This window comes from Lithobates pipiens, unplaced genomic scaffold, assembly GCF_037356315.1.
Source record: "Lithobates pipiens isolate NorthernLeopardFrog02 unplaced genomic scaffold, aLitPip1_a1.2 Scaffold_19, whole genome shotgun sequence".
In the NCBI taxonomy this organism is placed as follows: domain Eukaryota; kingdom Metazoa; phylum Chordata; class Amphibia; order Anura; family Ranidae; genus Lithobates; species Lithobates pipiens.
In genome coordinates, this window is record NW_027507764.1 from 450,174,428 (window position 1) to 450,193,073 (window position 18,646).

The 18,646-nt window shown below is 42.7% G+C and overlaps 1 protein-coding gene across 4 annotated transcripts in view; it reads left to right on the forward strand.

The window, feature by feature from the left end:
• LYN (LYN proto-oncogene, Src family tyrosine kinase) overlaps window positions 1-18,646 on the forward strand; it is a 140,005-nt gene that overhangs the window by 96,861 nt on the left and 24,498 nt on the right. For all 4 annotated transcript variants that reach the window (XM_077492711.1, XM_077492713.1, XM_077492712.1 and 1 more), the window contains exons 9-10: window positions 3,191-3,373; window positions 7,461-7,537. In XM_077492711.1, the coding sequence (XP_077348837.1) occupies window positions 3,191-3,373; window positions 7,461-7,537 (260 nt within the window). The remainder of the gene's footprint in view (window positions 1-3,190; window positions 3,374-7,460; window positions 7,538-18,646) is intronic.

An 18,646-nucleotide genomic window follows, 5' to 3' on the forward strand; every position in this document is an offset into this window, starting at 1 on the left:
GAAGACTGATCAGAGATGCAGCCAAGAGGCCCATGATCACTCTGGATGAACTGCAGAGAACTACAGCCAAGGTGGGAGAGTCTGTCCATAGGACAACAATCAGTCGTACACTGCACAAATCTGGCCTTTATGTGGAGTGGCAAGAAGAAAGCCATTTCTCAAAGATATCCATAAAAAGTCTCGTCTAAAGTTTGCCACAAGCCACCTGGGAGACACACCAAACATGTGGAAGAAGGTGCTCTGGTCAGATGAAACCAAAATCGAACTTTTTGCCCACAATGCAAAACGATATGTTTGGCGTAAAAGCAACACAGCTCATCACCCTCAACACACCATCCCCACTGTCAAACATGGTGGTGGCAGCATCATGGTTTGGGCCTGCTTTTCTTCAGCAGAGACAGGGAAGATGGTTAAAATTGAGGGGAAGATGGATGCAGCCAAATACAGGACCATTCTGGATGAAAACCTGTTGGAGTCTGCAAAAGACCTGAAACTGGGACGGAGATTTATCTTCCAACAAAACAATGATCCCAAACATACAGCAAAATCTACAAAGGAATGGTTCACAAATAAATGTATCCAGGTGTTAGAATGGCCAAGTCAAAGTCCAGACCTGAATCCAATCGAGAATCTGTGGAAAGAGCTGAAAACTGCTGTTCACAAACACTCTCCATCCAACCTCACTGAGCTTGAGCTGTTTTGCAAGGAAGAATGGGCAAGAATTTCAGTCTCTCGATGTGCAAAACTGATAGAGACATACCCCAAGCGACTTGCAGCTGTAATCGCAGCAAAAGGTGGCTCTACAAAGTATCAACGCAAGGGGGCCGAATAATTTTGCATGCCCCACTTTAAATTTTTTTATTAGTTAAAAAAGTTCCAAAAATCCAATAGATTTCGTTCCACTTCACAATTGTCTCCCACTTGTTGGTGATTCTTCACAAAAAATAAAAATTGTATATCTTTATGTTTGAAGCCTGAAATGTGGCAAAAGGTTGAAAAGTTCAAGGGGGCCGAATACTTTTGCAAGGCACTGTAAATGCGTTTGGTGCTCAGTACTGACATGACAAGAAAATGTTATTCATTAAACGATGACTTAGGGATTCTCCTTGAGTAAAGAGGTTATAAATGGCAAGCTATGCTTATATTAGTAATTATTTTACATGGTGCATTAGATGCGATCAGGCTCTACATAACACAATCACATCTCCACCAAATGAATCAATTGTACCAACAATAGGAATACCACGCACAAGATACAAAATAATATTCTTACTTTGTTAAAATAGTCAGTGCTTTCAAAAGCGCTGTGCCTAGCAGGAAACATCTCAGAACAGAACTTGTTCCTGCTGGCAATTTTAATATGCCTTTTCATGCCATTATTATTTACATTTTTAAGGCCATTGGTGAATCAAATACCCCGTACTAATAAATAATATTTAGTATGTTAATTTGCTTACACTCAGAACTTGTTTAATCACTTAAGGACCGTCTCACGCCGATATACGTCGGCAGAATGGCACGGCTGGGCACAAGCACGTACCTGTACGTTGCTTTTTAAGAGCCCGACCTGCTCCTGAGCTCCATGACCATGGCCGCAGGACCAGCGGACCCGATCGCCGCTGATGTCCCGCGATCAGGTCACAGAGCTGAAGAACGAGGAGAGGTCTGTGTAAACAAACCTCTCCCCATGCTTCCTACTGTGGCTTTTACCCCATCGTCTGTTCCCTTTTATTGGGAATGACGATCAGTGACGTCACATGCCAGGCCACGCCACCTATAATAAAAAAAACACATAACATCATACATAACACCTACACTGCCCCCTAGGGGTTAACTCCTTCACTGCCAGTGTCATTTACACAGGTACCAATGCATTTAAATAGCACTGATTGCTGTAGAAAGGACAATGGTCCCAAAAATGTGTCAAAAATGTCCGATGTGTCCGCCATAATGTCGCAGTCACAATAAAAATCGCTGATCGCTGCCATTACTACTAAAAAAATAAATATATTAATAAAAATGCTATAAAACTATCCTATTTTGTAAACGCTATAACTTTTGCGCAAACCAATCAATAATCGCTAATTGTGATTTTTTTTACCAAAAATATGTAGAAGAATATGTATCGGACTAAACTGAGGAAAAAAAAATTATAGATTTTTTGGGGATATTTATTATAGCAAAAAGTAAAAAATATTGCATTTTTTTCAAAATTGTCGCTCTATTTTTGTTTATAGCGCAAAAAATTTAAACCGCAGAGGTGATCAAATACCACCAAAAGAAAGCGCTATTTGTGGGAAAAAAGGACGCCAATTTTGTTTGGGAGCCACGTCGCACGACCGCGCAATTGTCAGTTAAAGCGAGCCAGTGCCGAATCGCAAAAAGGGGCTTGGTCCTTTGGCTGCAAATTGGTCCGGGGCTTAAGTGATTAAACCAATATATACCCATATAAAATCTCACAATATGATTGTTACTTCCCTATTTTAATGGTTAATGCTGCAAAATAGTGTCCTCTAGTAGTTCAGGTTCCCCCTGGGTTACCTGACATGTAACCAGGTGACAAAAAGACACTTGGGGGTTGATTTGCTAAAATTGGAGAGCACACAATCTGGTGCAGCTGTGTATGGCAGAAAATCGGCTTCTTACTTGAGCTTGTTCTATTAAACGTTGACAAAAAAAAAATGGAAGCTGATTGGCTTCTATGCAGAGCTGCAGCAGATTTTGAACTTTGCAGTTTGCATAAATCAACCCCTGAGGGCAAAACATAGGTTGCAGTACAATACATTTGGGTATGGTCTAATTGGATCTGGAGTGAAGGGGGGTGGGGGAGGGGCAAATACTTTCCTTAATGCAGTGCTGAAGGTGGCACTGAAATTGATCCACCTAAAAAGCACTCTATAGGCTGCTGTAAGAAAAAGAACAGTTGGAACTTTATATGAGGCGGTGACCTGGTAAGGTCAATTGCCTCCATCCCTATCTATATGTTGAAAAAAGAGGAGAAAGGGGATTCTACGTGCTTCATTCGAAGTCCCAATCCCATTTCCCCTCTCTATAGGTATTGGCATGCAATTGTCGCCTAACTCACTGAATTAAATCTAAAGGTGTGTTGCTTTTAGGCTCAAGTAATTACTTTTTGTTAATTCATTCACATAAAAACCTTATGTGACACTTTACTAATCATCAATTTCAGGTTTCTATAACAATAATACAAAGATAGCAGTGAAAACATTGAAAACTGGGACCATGTCAGTGGAAGCCTTTATGCAAGAGGCAAATCTGATGAAGACTCTCCAGCATGACAAACTAGTCAGACTTTATGCTGTGGTTACAAAGCAGGAACCCATTTATATCATTACTGAATACATGGCCAAAGGTGAGTCCAATATCTACATGTGCATGGCTTAAAGTATGTGTATATAAATGTATGTCCTCAAAAGTAATCGCTAATATATAACTAAAAAAAATATTCCAAAGCATGCATAAAGATGTTACATAGTTCTCATACAACAAATTCTGAAGGATGCGGCAAAAATAACATTCACCACTTTGGAGATAGAAACAAATTGTGACCTTCACCCAAAACTGAAAAGAGTAAATCGGAAGAATTTTAGAACACCAATATAACAGAGGTCCAATTTAAGCACTTGATGGACCATATCTCTCTTAAATCATGGTAACCACTTATAGGACCTCAATGTTCTTTGATGCCATTAGAGCTGTTGAGGGTGTCCATCCACACTGATGGGTCCGACTTCCAGATAATTATTTTCAACCATGTAATCATACAACGATACAGGGAAATTACCTATAAGTTTTGTCCTAACAGACCTCCTTAGACAAAATGTGTAGGATGGAGCCAGGAGGTTTTTTGACATCATGTGTTGCATCTTACACAAGGTGCTAGCATTTTTTTTTCTTTGCCTTATGGCATTTTAAAGTTTTAATAAATGATCTAAATGATACCTGCACTATTTAAGCACTTTTTCCCTTCTTGCATTACTGTAAGGTTGGAAATAATTACTTGAACTTTCAATGAACCAACCATCAGCTTTGACAAAGGCTCTGACCAGCCCCCTACCAGCATAGTATATGTATGTACAGTGGTGTGAAAAAGTGTTTGCCCCCTTCCTCATTTCCTGTTCCTTTGCATGTTTGTCACACTTAAGTGTTTCGGAACATCAAACCAATTTAAACAATAGTCAAGGACAACACAAGTAAACACAAAATGCAATTTGTAAATGAAGGTATGAAGGTGTTTATTATTAAAGGTGAAAAAAAATCCAAACCATCATGGCCCTGTGTGAAAAAGTGATTGCCCCCCCTTGTTAAAACATACTATAACTGTGGTTGTCCACACCTGAGTTCAATTTCTCTAGCCACACCCAGGCCTGATTATTGCCACACCTGTTCACAATCAAGGCACCACTTAAATAGGAGCTGCTTGACACAGTAAGGTCCACCAGAAGATCCTTAAAAGCTACACATCATGCCGAGACCCAAAGAAATTCAGGAACAATTGAGAAAGAAAGTAATTGAGATCTATCAGTCTGGAAAGGGTTATAAAGCCATTTCCAAAGCTTTGGGAATCCAGCAAACCACAGTGAGAGCCATTATCCACAAATGGCGAAGACATGGAACAGTGGTGAACCTTCCCAGGAGTGGCCGGCCGCCCAAAATTACCCCAAGAGCGCAGCGACGACTCATCCAAGAGGTCACAAAAGACCCCACAACAACGTCCAAGGAACTGCAGGCCTCACTTGACTCAGTTAAGGTCAGCGTTCATGCCTCCACCATCAGGAAAAGACTGGGCAAAAATGGCCTGCATGGCAGAGTTCCAAGGAGAAAACCACTGCTGAGCAAAAAGAACATCAAAGCTCGTCTCAATTTCTCCACAACACATCTTGATGATCCCCAAGACTTTTGGGACAACATTCTGTGGACCGATGAGACAAAAGTGGAACTCTTTGGAAGGTGTGTGTCCAAGTATATCTGGTGTAGAAGGAACACTGCATTTCATAAAAAGAACATTATACCAACAGTAAAATATGGTGGTGGTAGTGTAATGGTCTGGGGCTGTTTTGCTGCTTCAGGACCTGGAAGACTTGCCGTGATAAAAGAAACTATGAATTCTGCTGTCTACCAAGAGATCCTGAAGGAGAATGTCTGACCATCTGTTCGTGTACTCAAGCTGAAACAAACTTGGGTTCTGCAGCAGGACAATGATCCTAAACACACCAGCAAGTCCACCACCGAATGGCTGAAGAAAAACAAAATGAAGACTTTGGAGTGGCCTAGCCAAAGTCCTGACCTGAATCCTATTGAGATGTTGTGGTATGACCTTAAAAAGGCCGTTCATGCTTGAAAACCCTCTAATGTAACTGAATTAGGACAATTCTGCAAAGATGAGTGGGCCAAAATTCCTCCAGGACGCTGTAAAAGCCTCATTGCACGTTATTGCAAACGCTTGGTTGCAGTTGTTGCTGCTAAGGGTGGCCCAACCAGTTATTAGGTTTAGGGGGCAATCACTTTTTCACACAGGGCCATGATGGTTTGGATTTTTTTTCACCTTTAATAATAAACACCTTCATTTACAAATTGCATTTTGTGTTTACTTGTGTTGTCCTTGACTATTGTTTAAATTGGTTTGATGTTCCGAAACACTTAAGTGTGACAAACATGCAAAGGAACAGGAAATGAGGAAGGGGGCAAACACTTTTTCACACCACTGTAGGTATGGATATATGCAGGTCTGAGGTACACATAGTTTGTGTCTCTTCATTCCATTCTCCTTCTTCTCTTAAGTGGTCTACAGAGGGTACAGTTACCCAGAAGCCTTGAGTTTTGTGAGCTACAATACCTTGTAAGCTGAATTCAGTACAGTATTTATAATTTTGTATCTGAAAATTGTCACATTTATTACAACAGAAATATGAGGTGTGTCTAACAAGTTTGGTGAATGCTATCAGAAAATAAACAAAACTGAAAATACAAAGAAATTACCTTTACTGGCCTTCAAAATAATAGCCATCCCTCATAACACACTTTTTGCAATGTTCATAAAGCTTCTGGAAACTGTCAACAACGTCCTATTTAGGAATTGATTTCAGAACCGCTGTCACACATGCTTGGATTGCTGCCACATCCGCAAAATGTGTGCCTTTCATGCCGCTCTTTAGGCGGGGAAACAGAAAGAAGTCCTTAGGAATCAGATCAGGGGAATATGGTGGATGATCGAGAAAGTATGCCACACTGAGCCAAGAATTGACGCACACAGATTGCACACTGTGCAGGCGTGTTATCGTGCAGCAACATCCCCTGTCAAGTCCTGTGTAACTCTGGCCAAGCACGGCAGATGCGCCGTAGCAACTATTTCAAATGTTCCTTGTAGAATGTGGCATTCATGGTTTGACACACAGGAACTAATTCCTTATGGATGATGCTATCTTTTCTGAAGAAGACGATCAATATTGTCTTGACCTTGAACTTTTGCAGGCTACTCTTTTTTGGGTCATGGGGAAGATGGTAAACACCATTCCATCAATTACCACTTGTATTCCAGATACAATTGGTAGCACCAGGTCTCATCCCCTGTGAAGAGGGCATTTGCGACAGTCGTAAACACATTTTCTGCTCATGGCGCCCGTCCTGTACATTTGCACCAACATTTAATGTGTCTCTGTCACTGTTTTCCCCAATTTGTAGCAGAACTTGATGTTTACTCGTTGCTTCATTGCACTGTGACCCTGTCTCTCACACTGACTGCATTTGACCGCCTGCAGCAGGTTTACCCTGATGGTCACGTGTATTCCATGCTAGAGGGAAACTCTTAACGTGTCTCTGGATAGCCATGTTCATGCACACGGCCCATGTTGCCGTTGAGATATCGGACCCTTCACTGAACTTTTGTGCACAGTACAAACACATATTTGCTTGGTGAAATACATTATACATTAAACAATACTATGTACATGTCTGCCATTATTACTTGCAAATGATTCTCTAGCTAAACGAAAATACCTATAAAAGATGTGCCTGAAAACAGAAAATATGTATTTACCTCCCTGTTTGATTAAAGAGGGATATCCAGGTAAAGTTTCTTCTAAAACCAAAACTTTTTGGAGTGCCAATCTCCTATTTTCCCTGCACCAGTCCCTCCCATTGACCCCTGCAGCACTATTGTGTTCTATAGTAACTTAGGAGTTGGAGGAGGAACCATTGAGTACTGTGAGGGACACAGGAGAATGACATTCTTGGATGAGTCCGTTTTAAAAGAACCTTCGCCAACTATTTCTATTCAGTGGATAGTCTAGGTAGCAGGAGAGATCATTATATACTTTACTGAGGCATTTGGTTTAGCAGCAGGGTTGTTTAAATTGTACATTTTTACAGTATCCATGCATACCTATGTTTATAATAACTGTTTCCTTATTTAAGTATATATACACTCTCTTGGTTAATAGGGAGCCTACTAGATTTTCTGAAGAGCGATGAAGGTACCAGAGTTATCCTTCCCAAGCTGATTGACTTTTCTGCTCAGGTAAAAGATGCAACTTAATCTAAAGCAAGTACTGAATGGTGTCTATATGATTTAACTTCATGGGTGCAATTTGTGCCCATTAGGCTGATTTATAGAAGGTGGGTGAAAGGAAAGAAACAAACAATTTGGGTTTATGGCAACTGTCATTTTTTTATTTACTAGCCAGCACTAAGAAAATAACTAGCAACAGAGGCACTTCTCTTTTTTTCCAGTTATTAAATACTAAACACGTTTGTTTTAAGTGTTATTATTCACACATACTGTATGTAAATCGCACAGGATGCTGTATTTATAAATTGGAAGATGGAAATATGTTGGTGCTTTGCTGTACTTTAATTTAACTCTGAATATTTAATGCAAGTCTGTCACACTAGAAAATTAGAATGTTGTAGAGCAAATTGGGACAAAGCAGAAACTGTTTTTTGTTATACATATGGGCTGCTGTTGCCAAGTACTCAATAGCAAGATATTATTGGTTTTGGCAAATTTTGTTCAAATCTCTTACACCTTTACAAAAAGCTACATGGAATCTGCACAATGTCATAATTCTTCCAACCACATAGGTTCTTTATAGTGGAAATTGTAGTAGTTTAATTGACTTATTAGTATGCTATGTTGTTCACTGATGTTTTTTGGTAGAGGGGATGAGTCATTCAACTGTGTGTAACAGCCCTGTATGAGTCCTGTATGTGGACTATAGAATAATGCTCTGCTGTGATATAGAGATAAGGAGAGAGGAAAGTGTTCTGTAGTAGTAACACACTTCATGTCCTAGGGCGGTGATGGCGAACCTTGGCACCCCAGATGTTTTGAAACTACATTTCCCACGATGTTCAACTACACTGCAGAGTGCATGAGCATCATGGTAAATGTAGTTACAAAACATCTGGGGTGCCAAGGTTCACCATCACTGTCCTAGGGTGACAACTTTGCTCATCTGTGCATACAGAAAAGTAAATAACAGTTGTCACTATAGGACAGGAAGTGTGGTGTTGGCACAATCGCCAAGTGAAAATAAAAGGAATAAAACCTGAAGAAAATAATAAACAAATGTAGCCAGCACATCCAAGGACTGGGATGCTGCAGTATATAAAATGATTGTTTTTAGGTTTAGATGCATTTTCTGCATCCAATAGTTGGTGAGATAAGCTCAGTTGTATAGAGTTGTGCTCATAGGTTTACATACCCTGGCAGAATTTATGATTTCTTGACCATTTTTCAGAAAATATGAATAACACAAAAACTTTTCTTTCACTCATGGCTAGTGTTTGGCTGAAGCCATTTATTCTCAATCAACTGTCTTTACTCTTTTTATAATCTATTTCACCTCAAAGATGTCACTCTGCCTGGGGGACACATTAAGCGCTGCACAGCTATCTCCACTCCCCCACACATCCATCATGTTCACAGCCCCAGGAAGCCTTGGGCTGCTTTCACACTGGGGCAGGTGGGCGTTGACGGTAAAACGCTGCTAGTTTTAGCGGTGCTTTTATAGTCGTTTTAGCAGCACTATTCCGCTGCTAGTGGATCGCTTTTAAGCCCCACTAGTGGGTGAATAAAGGGTTAAGCATGCCCGTGTATCGCCCCTGCCAAAGTGCTTTGCAGGCGTTTTGACAGCGGTGCCCATTTAATTCAATGGGCAGGAGCGGTGTATACAGTTGTATGGCTGAACTTGCATTGGATTCACTCAAAAAAGGTGCAGGGTGCAGGGTGCACCCCCCCGCACCCCGCACTGGAATCGTATCGCATGGGTGTTCTCACCCATGCAATCCGATTCCTGTGTGAACTCACAGTTCTCACTGCGATCTGTGAACCATTCTGGGGGTGTCATTAACATTGTATTGATAGGCGCAGCAGCTCGCTGAGGGCAGTGTGAACTGTCTGCGGGAGAGATGCGATGCGGGAATCGGCACTGTAATCATGCTGGTTCCCGCATCGCATATGTGTGAACCTAGCCTTAGAGCAGCATTGCATCCTATTCTGTTGTTGCTCTGCATGAGTCAGGGGCATTAGATACACAACACACTGTAGTAATAGTAGAGGCTACATGGGTGGACTAACACAGAAACAGCAAGGGAAGAAGGACCTTGAGAAAAGTGAAGAGCTGTGGGGGAGCACTACCAGCACCCCTCATAGAGCCTGCCTGCCACTCACCTTGCCAGTTGCCACCTCCTTGAAGAATCCCTACTACCCACTTCTCCCCTTAGCCACCAGATTAATACCCTCCCCACTCCTTAAAGTGCCTTATTACCTCACCCTTTCAATACCCACCTCATGCCCCTGCCGTCAATCTCACCCCCACCCATCTCACGCCCATTACAGAGGTTCCCTGCCACCCCCAACAACCACCTTGCATGTCTCTTGCTAGCAGAGGAGCACACACAAATGATCAACTCCAATTGCTGCTTCTCCCACTCCCAGCTTGAGCTATGTTGCACAGGGGTTGCAAGAAGTTGATACCAGTTCAAATTTAGCTACTTAAATTGTTTGATTTAAAATACTTTTCACAATGCTTTAGTTAATACAGAGCTGAATTCATTAGTTTAAATTACACAATGTGCGACGCTAGTAACAATTAATCACTCATAAATATATAACGAATTGCAGTACAAATATATACATAAAGTGACAAATGTGTGTGTGTGTGTGTGTATATATATATATATATATATATATATATATATATATATATATATATATATATATATATATCCTGTGAACCAAAAAGTATATAATAAAATAAAATAAAATAAACATATAGTCCAAAATAAAGTGCAAAAGTGCTCCATATATTGCACACAATCCTTAATGATGTCTAATAGCAAACAATAACAGTCCATTATAGTAGCATAAAACAGGTGCTAATAGTTGATAATAGTGTCTTCATGCAGTGTGCACACACCTTCCATCAGGTGTACCCTCACCTTAAGGGCTTTATAAATAAGCCTGTAGTTTAAGGCCTCATGCACACGAGACGCAGATGAAACCTCTGTTAAAAAAAAGCTGAAACGCGCGTTTAGAAACGCGCGTTTTGCCGCGTTTGCATGTCGCGTTTAGACGCGTTTAGACGCGTTTAGACGCGTTTGCGTTTAGACGCGTTTATAAAGATAACATCATGTAGACCCTCCCCAAGCTCTCAAAGCATTTTTTTTAACTATTTCTGCTATTTTGATCAGAGTGAGCAGCAGCAGCATAGAGAGCAGTTGTACACTTGCATTTGCCGTGTCACTTGCCACGGCACCTGCCACAAGTTGTGGATTGTCCACTTGCCACGTCACTTGCCACAAGTTGGGGATTGTCCACTTGCCACATCACCTGCCACGTCACCTGCCACAAATTGTGGATTGTCCACTTGCCACGTCACTTGCCACATCACCTGCCACGTCACTTGCCACGAGATGTGGATTGTCCACTTTCCACGTCATCTGCCATGCCACCTGCCACAAGCTGTGGATTGTCCACTTTCCACGTCACCAGCCACATCACCTGCCACAAGTTGTGGATTGTCTACTTGCCGCGTCACTTGCCACATCACCTGCCACGTCACTTGCCACGTCACCTGCCACAAGTTGTGGATTGTTCACTTGCCACGTCACCTGCCACGTCACCTGCCACAAGTTGTGGATTGTCCACTTGCCACGTCACTTGCCACAAGCTGTGGATTGTCCACTTGCCACATCACTTGCCACGTCACCTGCCACATCACTTGCCACGTCACCTGCCACAAGTTTTGGATTGTCCACTTGCCACGTCACTTGCCACGTCACTTGCCACGTCAGCTGCCACGTCACTTGCCACGAGATGTGGATTGTCCACTTTCCACGTCATCTGCCATGCCACCTGCCACAAGCTGTGGATTGTCCACTTGACACGTCACCAGCCACATCACCTGCCACAAGTTGTGGATTGTCCACTTGCCACGTGACTTGCCACATCACCTGCCACGTCACTTGCCACATCACCTGCCACAAGTTGTGGATTGTCTACTTGCCGCGTCACTTGCCACTTCACCTGCCACGTCACTTGCCACGTCACCTGCCACAAGTTGTGGATTGTTCACTTGCCACGTCACCTGCCACGTCACCTGCCACAAGTTGTGGATTGTCCACTTGCCACGTCACTTGCCACATGCTGTGGATTGTCCACTTGCCACATCACTTGCCACGTCACCTGCCACGTCACTTGCCACGTCACCTGCCACAAGTTTTGGATTGTCCACTTGCCACGTCAGCCGCCACGTCACTTGCCACATCACCTGACACGTCACCTGCCACAAGTTGTGGATTGTCCACTTGCCACGTCACTTGCCACATCACCTGCCACGTCACTTGCCACGAGATGTGGATTGTCCACTTGCCATGTCACTTGCCACGTCACCTGCCACGTCACTTGCCACGTCAGCTGCCACGTCACTTGCCACAAGATGTGGATTGTCCACTTGTCACATCACCTGCCACATCACTTGCCACATCACCTGCCACAAGTTGTGGATTGTCCACTTGCCACGTCACTTGCCACATCACCTGCCACGTCACTTGCCACGAGATGTGGATTGTCCACTTGCCATGTCACTTGCCACGTCACCTGCCACGTCACTTGCCACGTCAGCTGCCACGTCACTTGCCACAAGATGTGGATTGTCCACTTGTCACATCACCTGCCACATCACTTGCCACATCACCTGCCACAAGTTGTGGATTGTCCACTTGCCACGTCACTTGCCACATCACCTGCCACGTCACTTGCCACAAGATGTGGATTGTCCACTTTCCACATCACCTGCCATGCCATCTGCCACAAGTTGTGGATTGTCCACTTACCACGTCACCAGCCACATCACCTGCCACAAGTTGTGGATTGTCCACTTGCCACACCACTTTCCACGTCACCTGCCACGTCACCTGCCACAAGATGTGGATTGTCCACTTGCCACGTCACCAGCCACATCACCTGCCACAAGTTGTGGATTGTCCACTTGCCACGTCCCTTGCCACGTCCCCTGCCACGTCACCTGCCACAAGTGGATTGTTCACTTGCCACATCACTTGCCACATCGCCTGCCACAAGTTGTGGATTGTCCACTTGCCACGTCACCTGACACAAGTTGTGGATTGTCCACTCGCCACGTCACTTGCCACATCCCCTGCCACAAGTGGATTGTCCACTTGCCACATCACTTGCCCCATCACCTGCCACAAGTTGTGGATTGTCCACTTGCCACGTCACCTGACACAAGTTGTGGATTGTCCACTCGCCACGTCACTTGCCACATCACCTTCCACAAGTGGATTGTCCACTTGCCACGTCACTTGCCACGTCCCCTGCCACAAGTGGATTGTCCACTTGCCACGTCACTTGCCACGTCACCTGCCACAAGTTATGGATTGTCCACTTGCCACGTCACATGCCAGTCACCTGCCACAAGTTGTTGATTTTCCACTTGCCACGTCACCTGCCAAGTCACTTGCCGCGTCACCTGCCAGGTCACTTGCCACGTCACCTGCCACAAGTTGTCTATTGTCCACTTGCCACGTCACATGCCAGTCACCTGCCACAAGTTGTTGATTTTCCACTTGCCACGTCACCTGCCAAGTCACTTGCTGCGTCACCTGCCAGGTCACTTGCCACGTCACCTGCCACAAGTTGTCTATTGTCCACTTTCCACGTCACTTGCCACTTCACCTGCCACGTCACTTGCCACAAGTTGTGGATTGTCCACTTGCCACATCACTTGCCACCTGCCATGTCACTTGCCACAAGTTGTGGATTGTCCACTTACCACGTCACTTGCCACAAGTTGTGGATTGTCCACTTGCAATTGCAATTGTTTAAAATATTTTTCTAATGGTTTTTCATCATTTGCAATCATTTTTGAGATTTTAATGTAAAAAAAAAAGGTCACCTTTAAAAACGCATATAAACGCAAACGCGGCTAAACGCGGTAGCGGCGTTTTGCCGCGTTTTACCGCGTTTTGCCGCGTTTTGCGTCTGAAACGCAGAAATTTTTGTTTCTGAACGCATTTTTTTGCTTCTGGAAAAACGAGATTAAACGCAACTGCATATAAACGGAAAAAAACGAGACTGTGTGCATGGACACATAGGATAACATTGAATGAGTTCAGGTGCAGTTGAAAAAACTGTCCAACTGCATCTGAACGCGCGTTTAACTGCGTCTCGTGTGCATGAGGCTTTAATCAGCAGCTTGAAAAATCCTCCTGAAATTCCTTTCTCCTATTGTGGCTCTTATTTAAGTCAAATACAGATCACAGATCACTTTCTCCTCCTGGTAATAGTACAGACCGAAAGCCACTACTCCTGGTGTTTCAAGAAGCCTCCTCATACATATCACATACGGAAAACAACAGAGGTGTACAATAGCGTGATATCATTTATAAAGGTTTTGATTGCAACTCATATGCCACATACATTTACACTCACATTTCAATTATTAAAACACGCTTATAATATACTGGTATGCTGAAGGGTGATAGTGTCACCTGAAGTCCGGTTCACGGCGTTCACCCCATCCTGTGCCTGCTCTGCAAAACACTTGATCAGCTGACGTGTGAGGGAGCAGGAAGTGTTTAGGCTACTATAATGGACTGTTATTGTTTGCTATAATGCATCATTAAGGATTGTGTGCAATACGCAGATCACTTTTGCACGTAATTTTGCACTATATATGTTTATTTTATTATTTACTTTTTGGTTCACATGATATATAGAGATATATATATATATATATATATATATATATATATATATATATATATATATACACACACAATAATTATATATATATATATATATATATATATATATATATATATATCTAGAAGGGAGGGTCAAGTGGAAACAAAAAGTAATAACTGTGGGGGATGAGCTGATGGAGAAAATGAAAATACAGTTGTTAGGTGTGGGTAGGGTAGGCTTCTCTGAAGAGAAGTGTTTTCAGGAATCGTCTAAAAGCTAATAGAGTTATGCCCTGTAAACACAATAGGATTTTCTGACAACAAAATCCATGTGATTTTTTCCAACGGATGTTGGCTCAAACTTGTCTTGCATACACATGGTCACACAAAGTTGGTCGGAAATTCCGAACGTCAAGAATACAGTGACGTACAACACGTATGATGAGCCGAGAAAAATGAAGTTCAATAGCCAGTGATGCTCTTCTGCTTGATTCCGAGCATGCATGGCACTTTGTGCGTCGGAATTGTATACACACGATCGGAATTTCCGACAACGGATTTTGTTGTCGGAAAATTTGAGAACCAGATCTCAAATTTTGTGTGATGGAAATTCCTATGGAAAATGTGTGATGCAGCCTACACGCGGCAGAATTTCCGACAACAAAGTCTTATCACACATTTTTGATCGTGTGTACAGGGCATAAGAGATAAGCAGACATATTTATAAATATATTTGTACTGCAATTCGTTATATATTTATGAGTAATTGATTGTTACTAGCGCCACACATTGTGTCATTCAAATCTGTTATCATCACATTTGGGGAAGTGTGGGGAGTGTTGGCAGCTGTCTTTAGTTTAGTTTAATTTTCACTTTAGTTTTCAGCTGGGCAGCTCACAAGGTTTTTTTATATAATTTGAATTAGTGATTCTTAAGCCTGGTACACATGGGCCAAATGTCAGGAGACATCAGCCGGTTAAAAAAACAAATGGCCAACATTCGGCTTGTGTGTATGTTGGGTGGAGAGAGCGCTGACCGCAGTGTTCTGGCGGGGGGCTGTTCCCCTGTCAGAACACAACAGCTCAGCGAGGGAGATCGCTATACTTACTTCGCATAGTTAGTACAGCGGCTCCAACTGGAGTTGACAGGTTTTTTTCATTCAACCCGCTGGATTGAATGGAAAGAAACTACTGTGTACCAGGCTTTACATCTTTACATCTGCCTGAAGTTCTGGACGTAGTTTTAGCATTGTGTTTTATATTTCTAAGATAAGATTACGATTTTCCAGGAGCAGTCTTCATGTCTGGCCACTCTCATGGGGCCATAATGATGGTTTCACCGTCTCGCAGCTGCATTGCCGGGCTCTTTGTTTTACATTATGGAGACTCCCACGGTAGAGGAAGGCATCACTGGCTTGATTGCCAGCAGATGCATTGCATTGTTTGTGGCACAGGAAACTGTTTACAGTAAAGACAACACATACGTCTATTTAGAGAAGTGACCAGAGTCTAGAAATGTCTCAGAGGATGCAAATGTGAGCTTCAGTCTTTGGCAAACATCCAACATTTTACTCAGAACTCTGATACAAAGGAATAGCCGTTGCCTGGCTTCCCATTCAATGGATCATTGTGCATGCTTGTGACCATACTGTTTAGGGTGTTCATGAAGATATATTTGTGTTTATATGTAAAATACTGTTAGACAATAGACTAGCTATGTCTTGTAAAAGTAGGAAGTGGAAAAGTATGCAAACTGAAATGAAACACAGCACTGTTAAAATGGAGAAAAGTAACCTAGGCAGAGCTAGCTAAAAAAGCAGAAGCTATACTGAAAGGTTTTTATGACCTTAATTTGGATTAATAATTACATGACTATTAATGATTTCTAAGCAATTCAAAAACATTATGTGGCCTAAAGACTGCAAAGAATTTTGGCCTGGGTGTTTAGAAGGCACTCTTGCTGAGGAAATGTTTGGCTTGTGGTCTTTGGCAATTGCCTTTGTGGCATTACCCATGAGCAGTCACTTGTCGCCATTTTGGGAACAATGGTTTGAGACATGTTTTCAGTATCCTAGGGTACTCTATAAGTGTGATGGTTGTGCTCCATAGAATGGAGAATTCTGTTAAATCTTCTTAGAAGGTGAGTTATCAAACCAAGAGAATAAAAATTCTGCTGATACTGAGACTTCAGGCAAACAATAACATAGTTGAAATACATAAGGGTTTATTGTTTTGCTTGCCTCAGTATTTGTTATTCTTGTCAGTTATTCTTTTGAATTATGCACCTCATATTGTCACGGTTTGGAGTCAGGCTCAGAGGCCAGTAGCTATAGCAGCAGAGCAGGTATCACACAGGTCACCCGGACTGATGACATGGGTTTACCTGCGGTGGGGGTCTAAGCACTAACTGGTATTCACCCGAGCTCCTGGTGGTGGAGATGGACTTTGCTGTGTGTTAGTGCCAGGTCGCAGTCCTCAGGATAGCCCCACCAGGAGGTGAGCCAGCCGGGGTCCGGTAGCAGATATAGCAGGTAGGGATCAAGCAGAAGCGTAGTCGAGAAACAAGCCAAAAATCAGTAACAAATGGTTGCAGGTTGGGATTCAGCAGAAGCATAGTTGAGGAAAAAGCCAAATGTTGGTAATGAATGCTAGCAAAGATACGGTCGGCAGCAGGAGAGACAGGAGCAAGATATTGGCTGGTAAAGGCACAATATTCTGGCAAGCAGGAAGTGCAGAGACATGGCTTAAATTAGGAAGTCCATGGGAGGAGCAAATGGTTCAAGGCAAACAAGATTCAAGACAAGATCATTCAAGGAATTGTCTAATGCTGCATACACACAATCGGAATTCTCGTCGGAAAAAGCTCTGATAGTTTTCCCGACGGAATTCTGACGGAATCAAGCTGTCTTGCCTACACACGGTCACACCAAATTCCAATTATTTATAACGCGGTGACATACAACACGTATGACGGGACTAGAAAAAGGAAGTTCAATAGCCAGCAGCCAATAGCTTCTGTCTCGTAGTTGAATATGAGCATGCGTGATTTTTGGCGTGTCGGAATTGCATACACACAATTGAAATTTCTGATAGAAAGTTTTTCCATTGGTAAAATTGAGAACATGCTATAAAATTTTGGACGGCGGAAATTCCGACAGCTAAATTCCGATGGAGCATACACACGGTCGCATTTTCCGATGAAAAGCTCTCATCTGTCTTTTTCTGTCCGGAATTACGATCGTGTGTACGCGGCATTAGGAACTATCCAAGGAGCATTCCAGCATTCCAGGTGGCTTAGCAAGCAGAGTCACCGCCAGACACACCAGAGGTCCCAGGTTCAATCCCAGGTCCTAACAGTACTCCCCTCCTCCCAGGATGTCTTAGGGCCAGGTTTCTGAGGAAACCTCTGGTGGAATTCCATTGTTAATCTAGGGGCATGAACATTCCTTTCAGGCTCCCAAGAATTTTCTTCAGGCCCATATCCTTCCCATTGAACCAAATATTGCAATTTGTTCCTAGATATCCTGGAGTCAAGAATTTTTCCCACCACAAATTCTTCTTCACCCTGTACCTCAACAGGTGGAGAAAGAGGATGAATTCGTCCAGAAAAAGTATTTTCATGAAAAGGTTTGAGTAGCGATATATGAAAAACAGGGTGAATCTTCATATTGCCAGGAAGTTTTAGGTGAAAAGTGACCGGGTTGATTTGAGCAGATATCATAAACTTTTGACCCAACTTAGCAAATGGAACTTGAACTTCAAAATTTTTGGTAGATAATGTGAAAGGTGGGAATAGACCTACAATGCCTGTCAGTGGCCTTCTTGTAATATTCCTGTGCATTCTTTAATGTATCAGTCAATTTCTCCTGGATCTCATGTAATGAAGTTAGTCTGTTGGTAACAGCAGGAATTTAAGTTAAGGTACGGAGATCAGGAATAAAAACTGGATGATACCTGGTGTTTAATAAAAATGGGAAAGTGGAGCTATGTTTAGAGTTATTATAAGCAAACTCTGCCGTAGGAAGGTAGTCCACCCAGTCATCCTGAAGATAACTCACGAAACATCAAAAGTATTGCTCCAGAGTTTGATTGGTCCTCTCGGTCTGACCATTAGACTGCGGATGAAAAGCTGAGGACAGATTCATTGTTACACCCAAAGCTGAGCAAAAACTTCTCCAAAATTTTGAGGTAAACTGTACCGCTCTGTCAGATATCACATCATCAGGAATTCCATGAAGTTTAAAATGATGATCATCCCTTTTGAAAGAGGAAGGTCGAACACAAAGGTCCATACAAATTGACCCCCATGGTCTTGATGAAACAGGCAGTGGGAGAAGTAACCCCAGAGGAGAAGGTCGGGGTGTCTTATTGCGAGCACAGGTTAGACATGAAGCCACATAACTCTTTACATCTTTCTT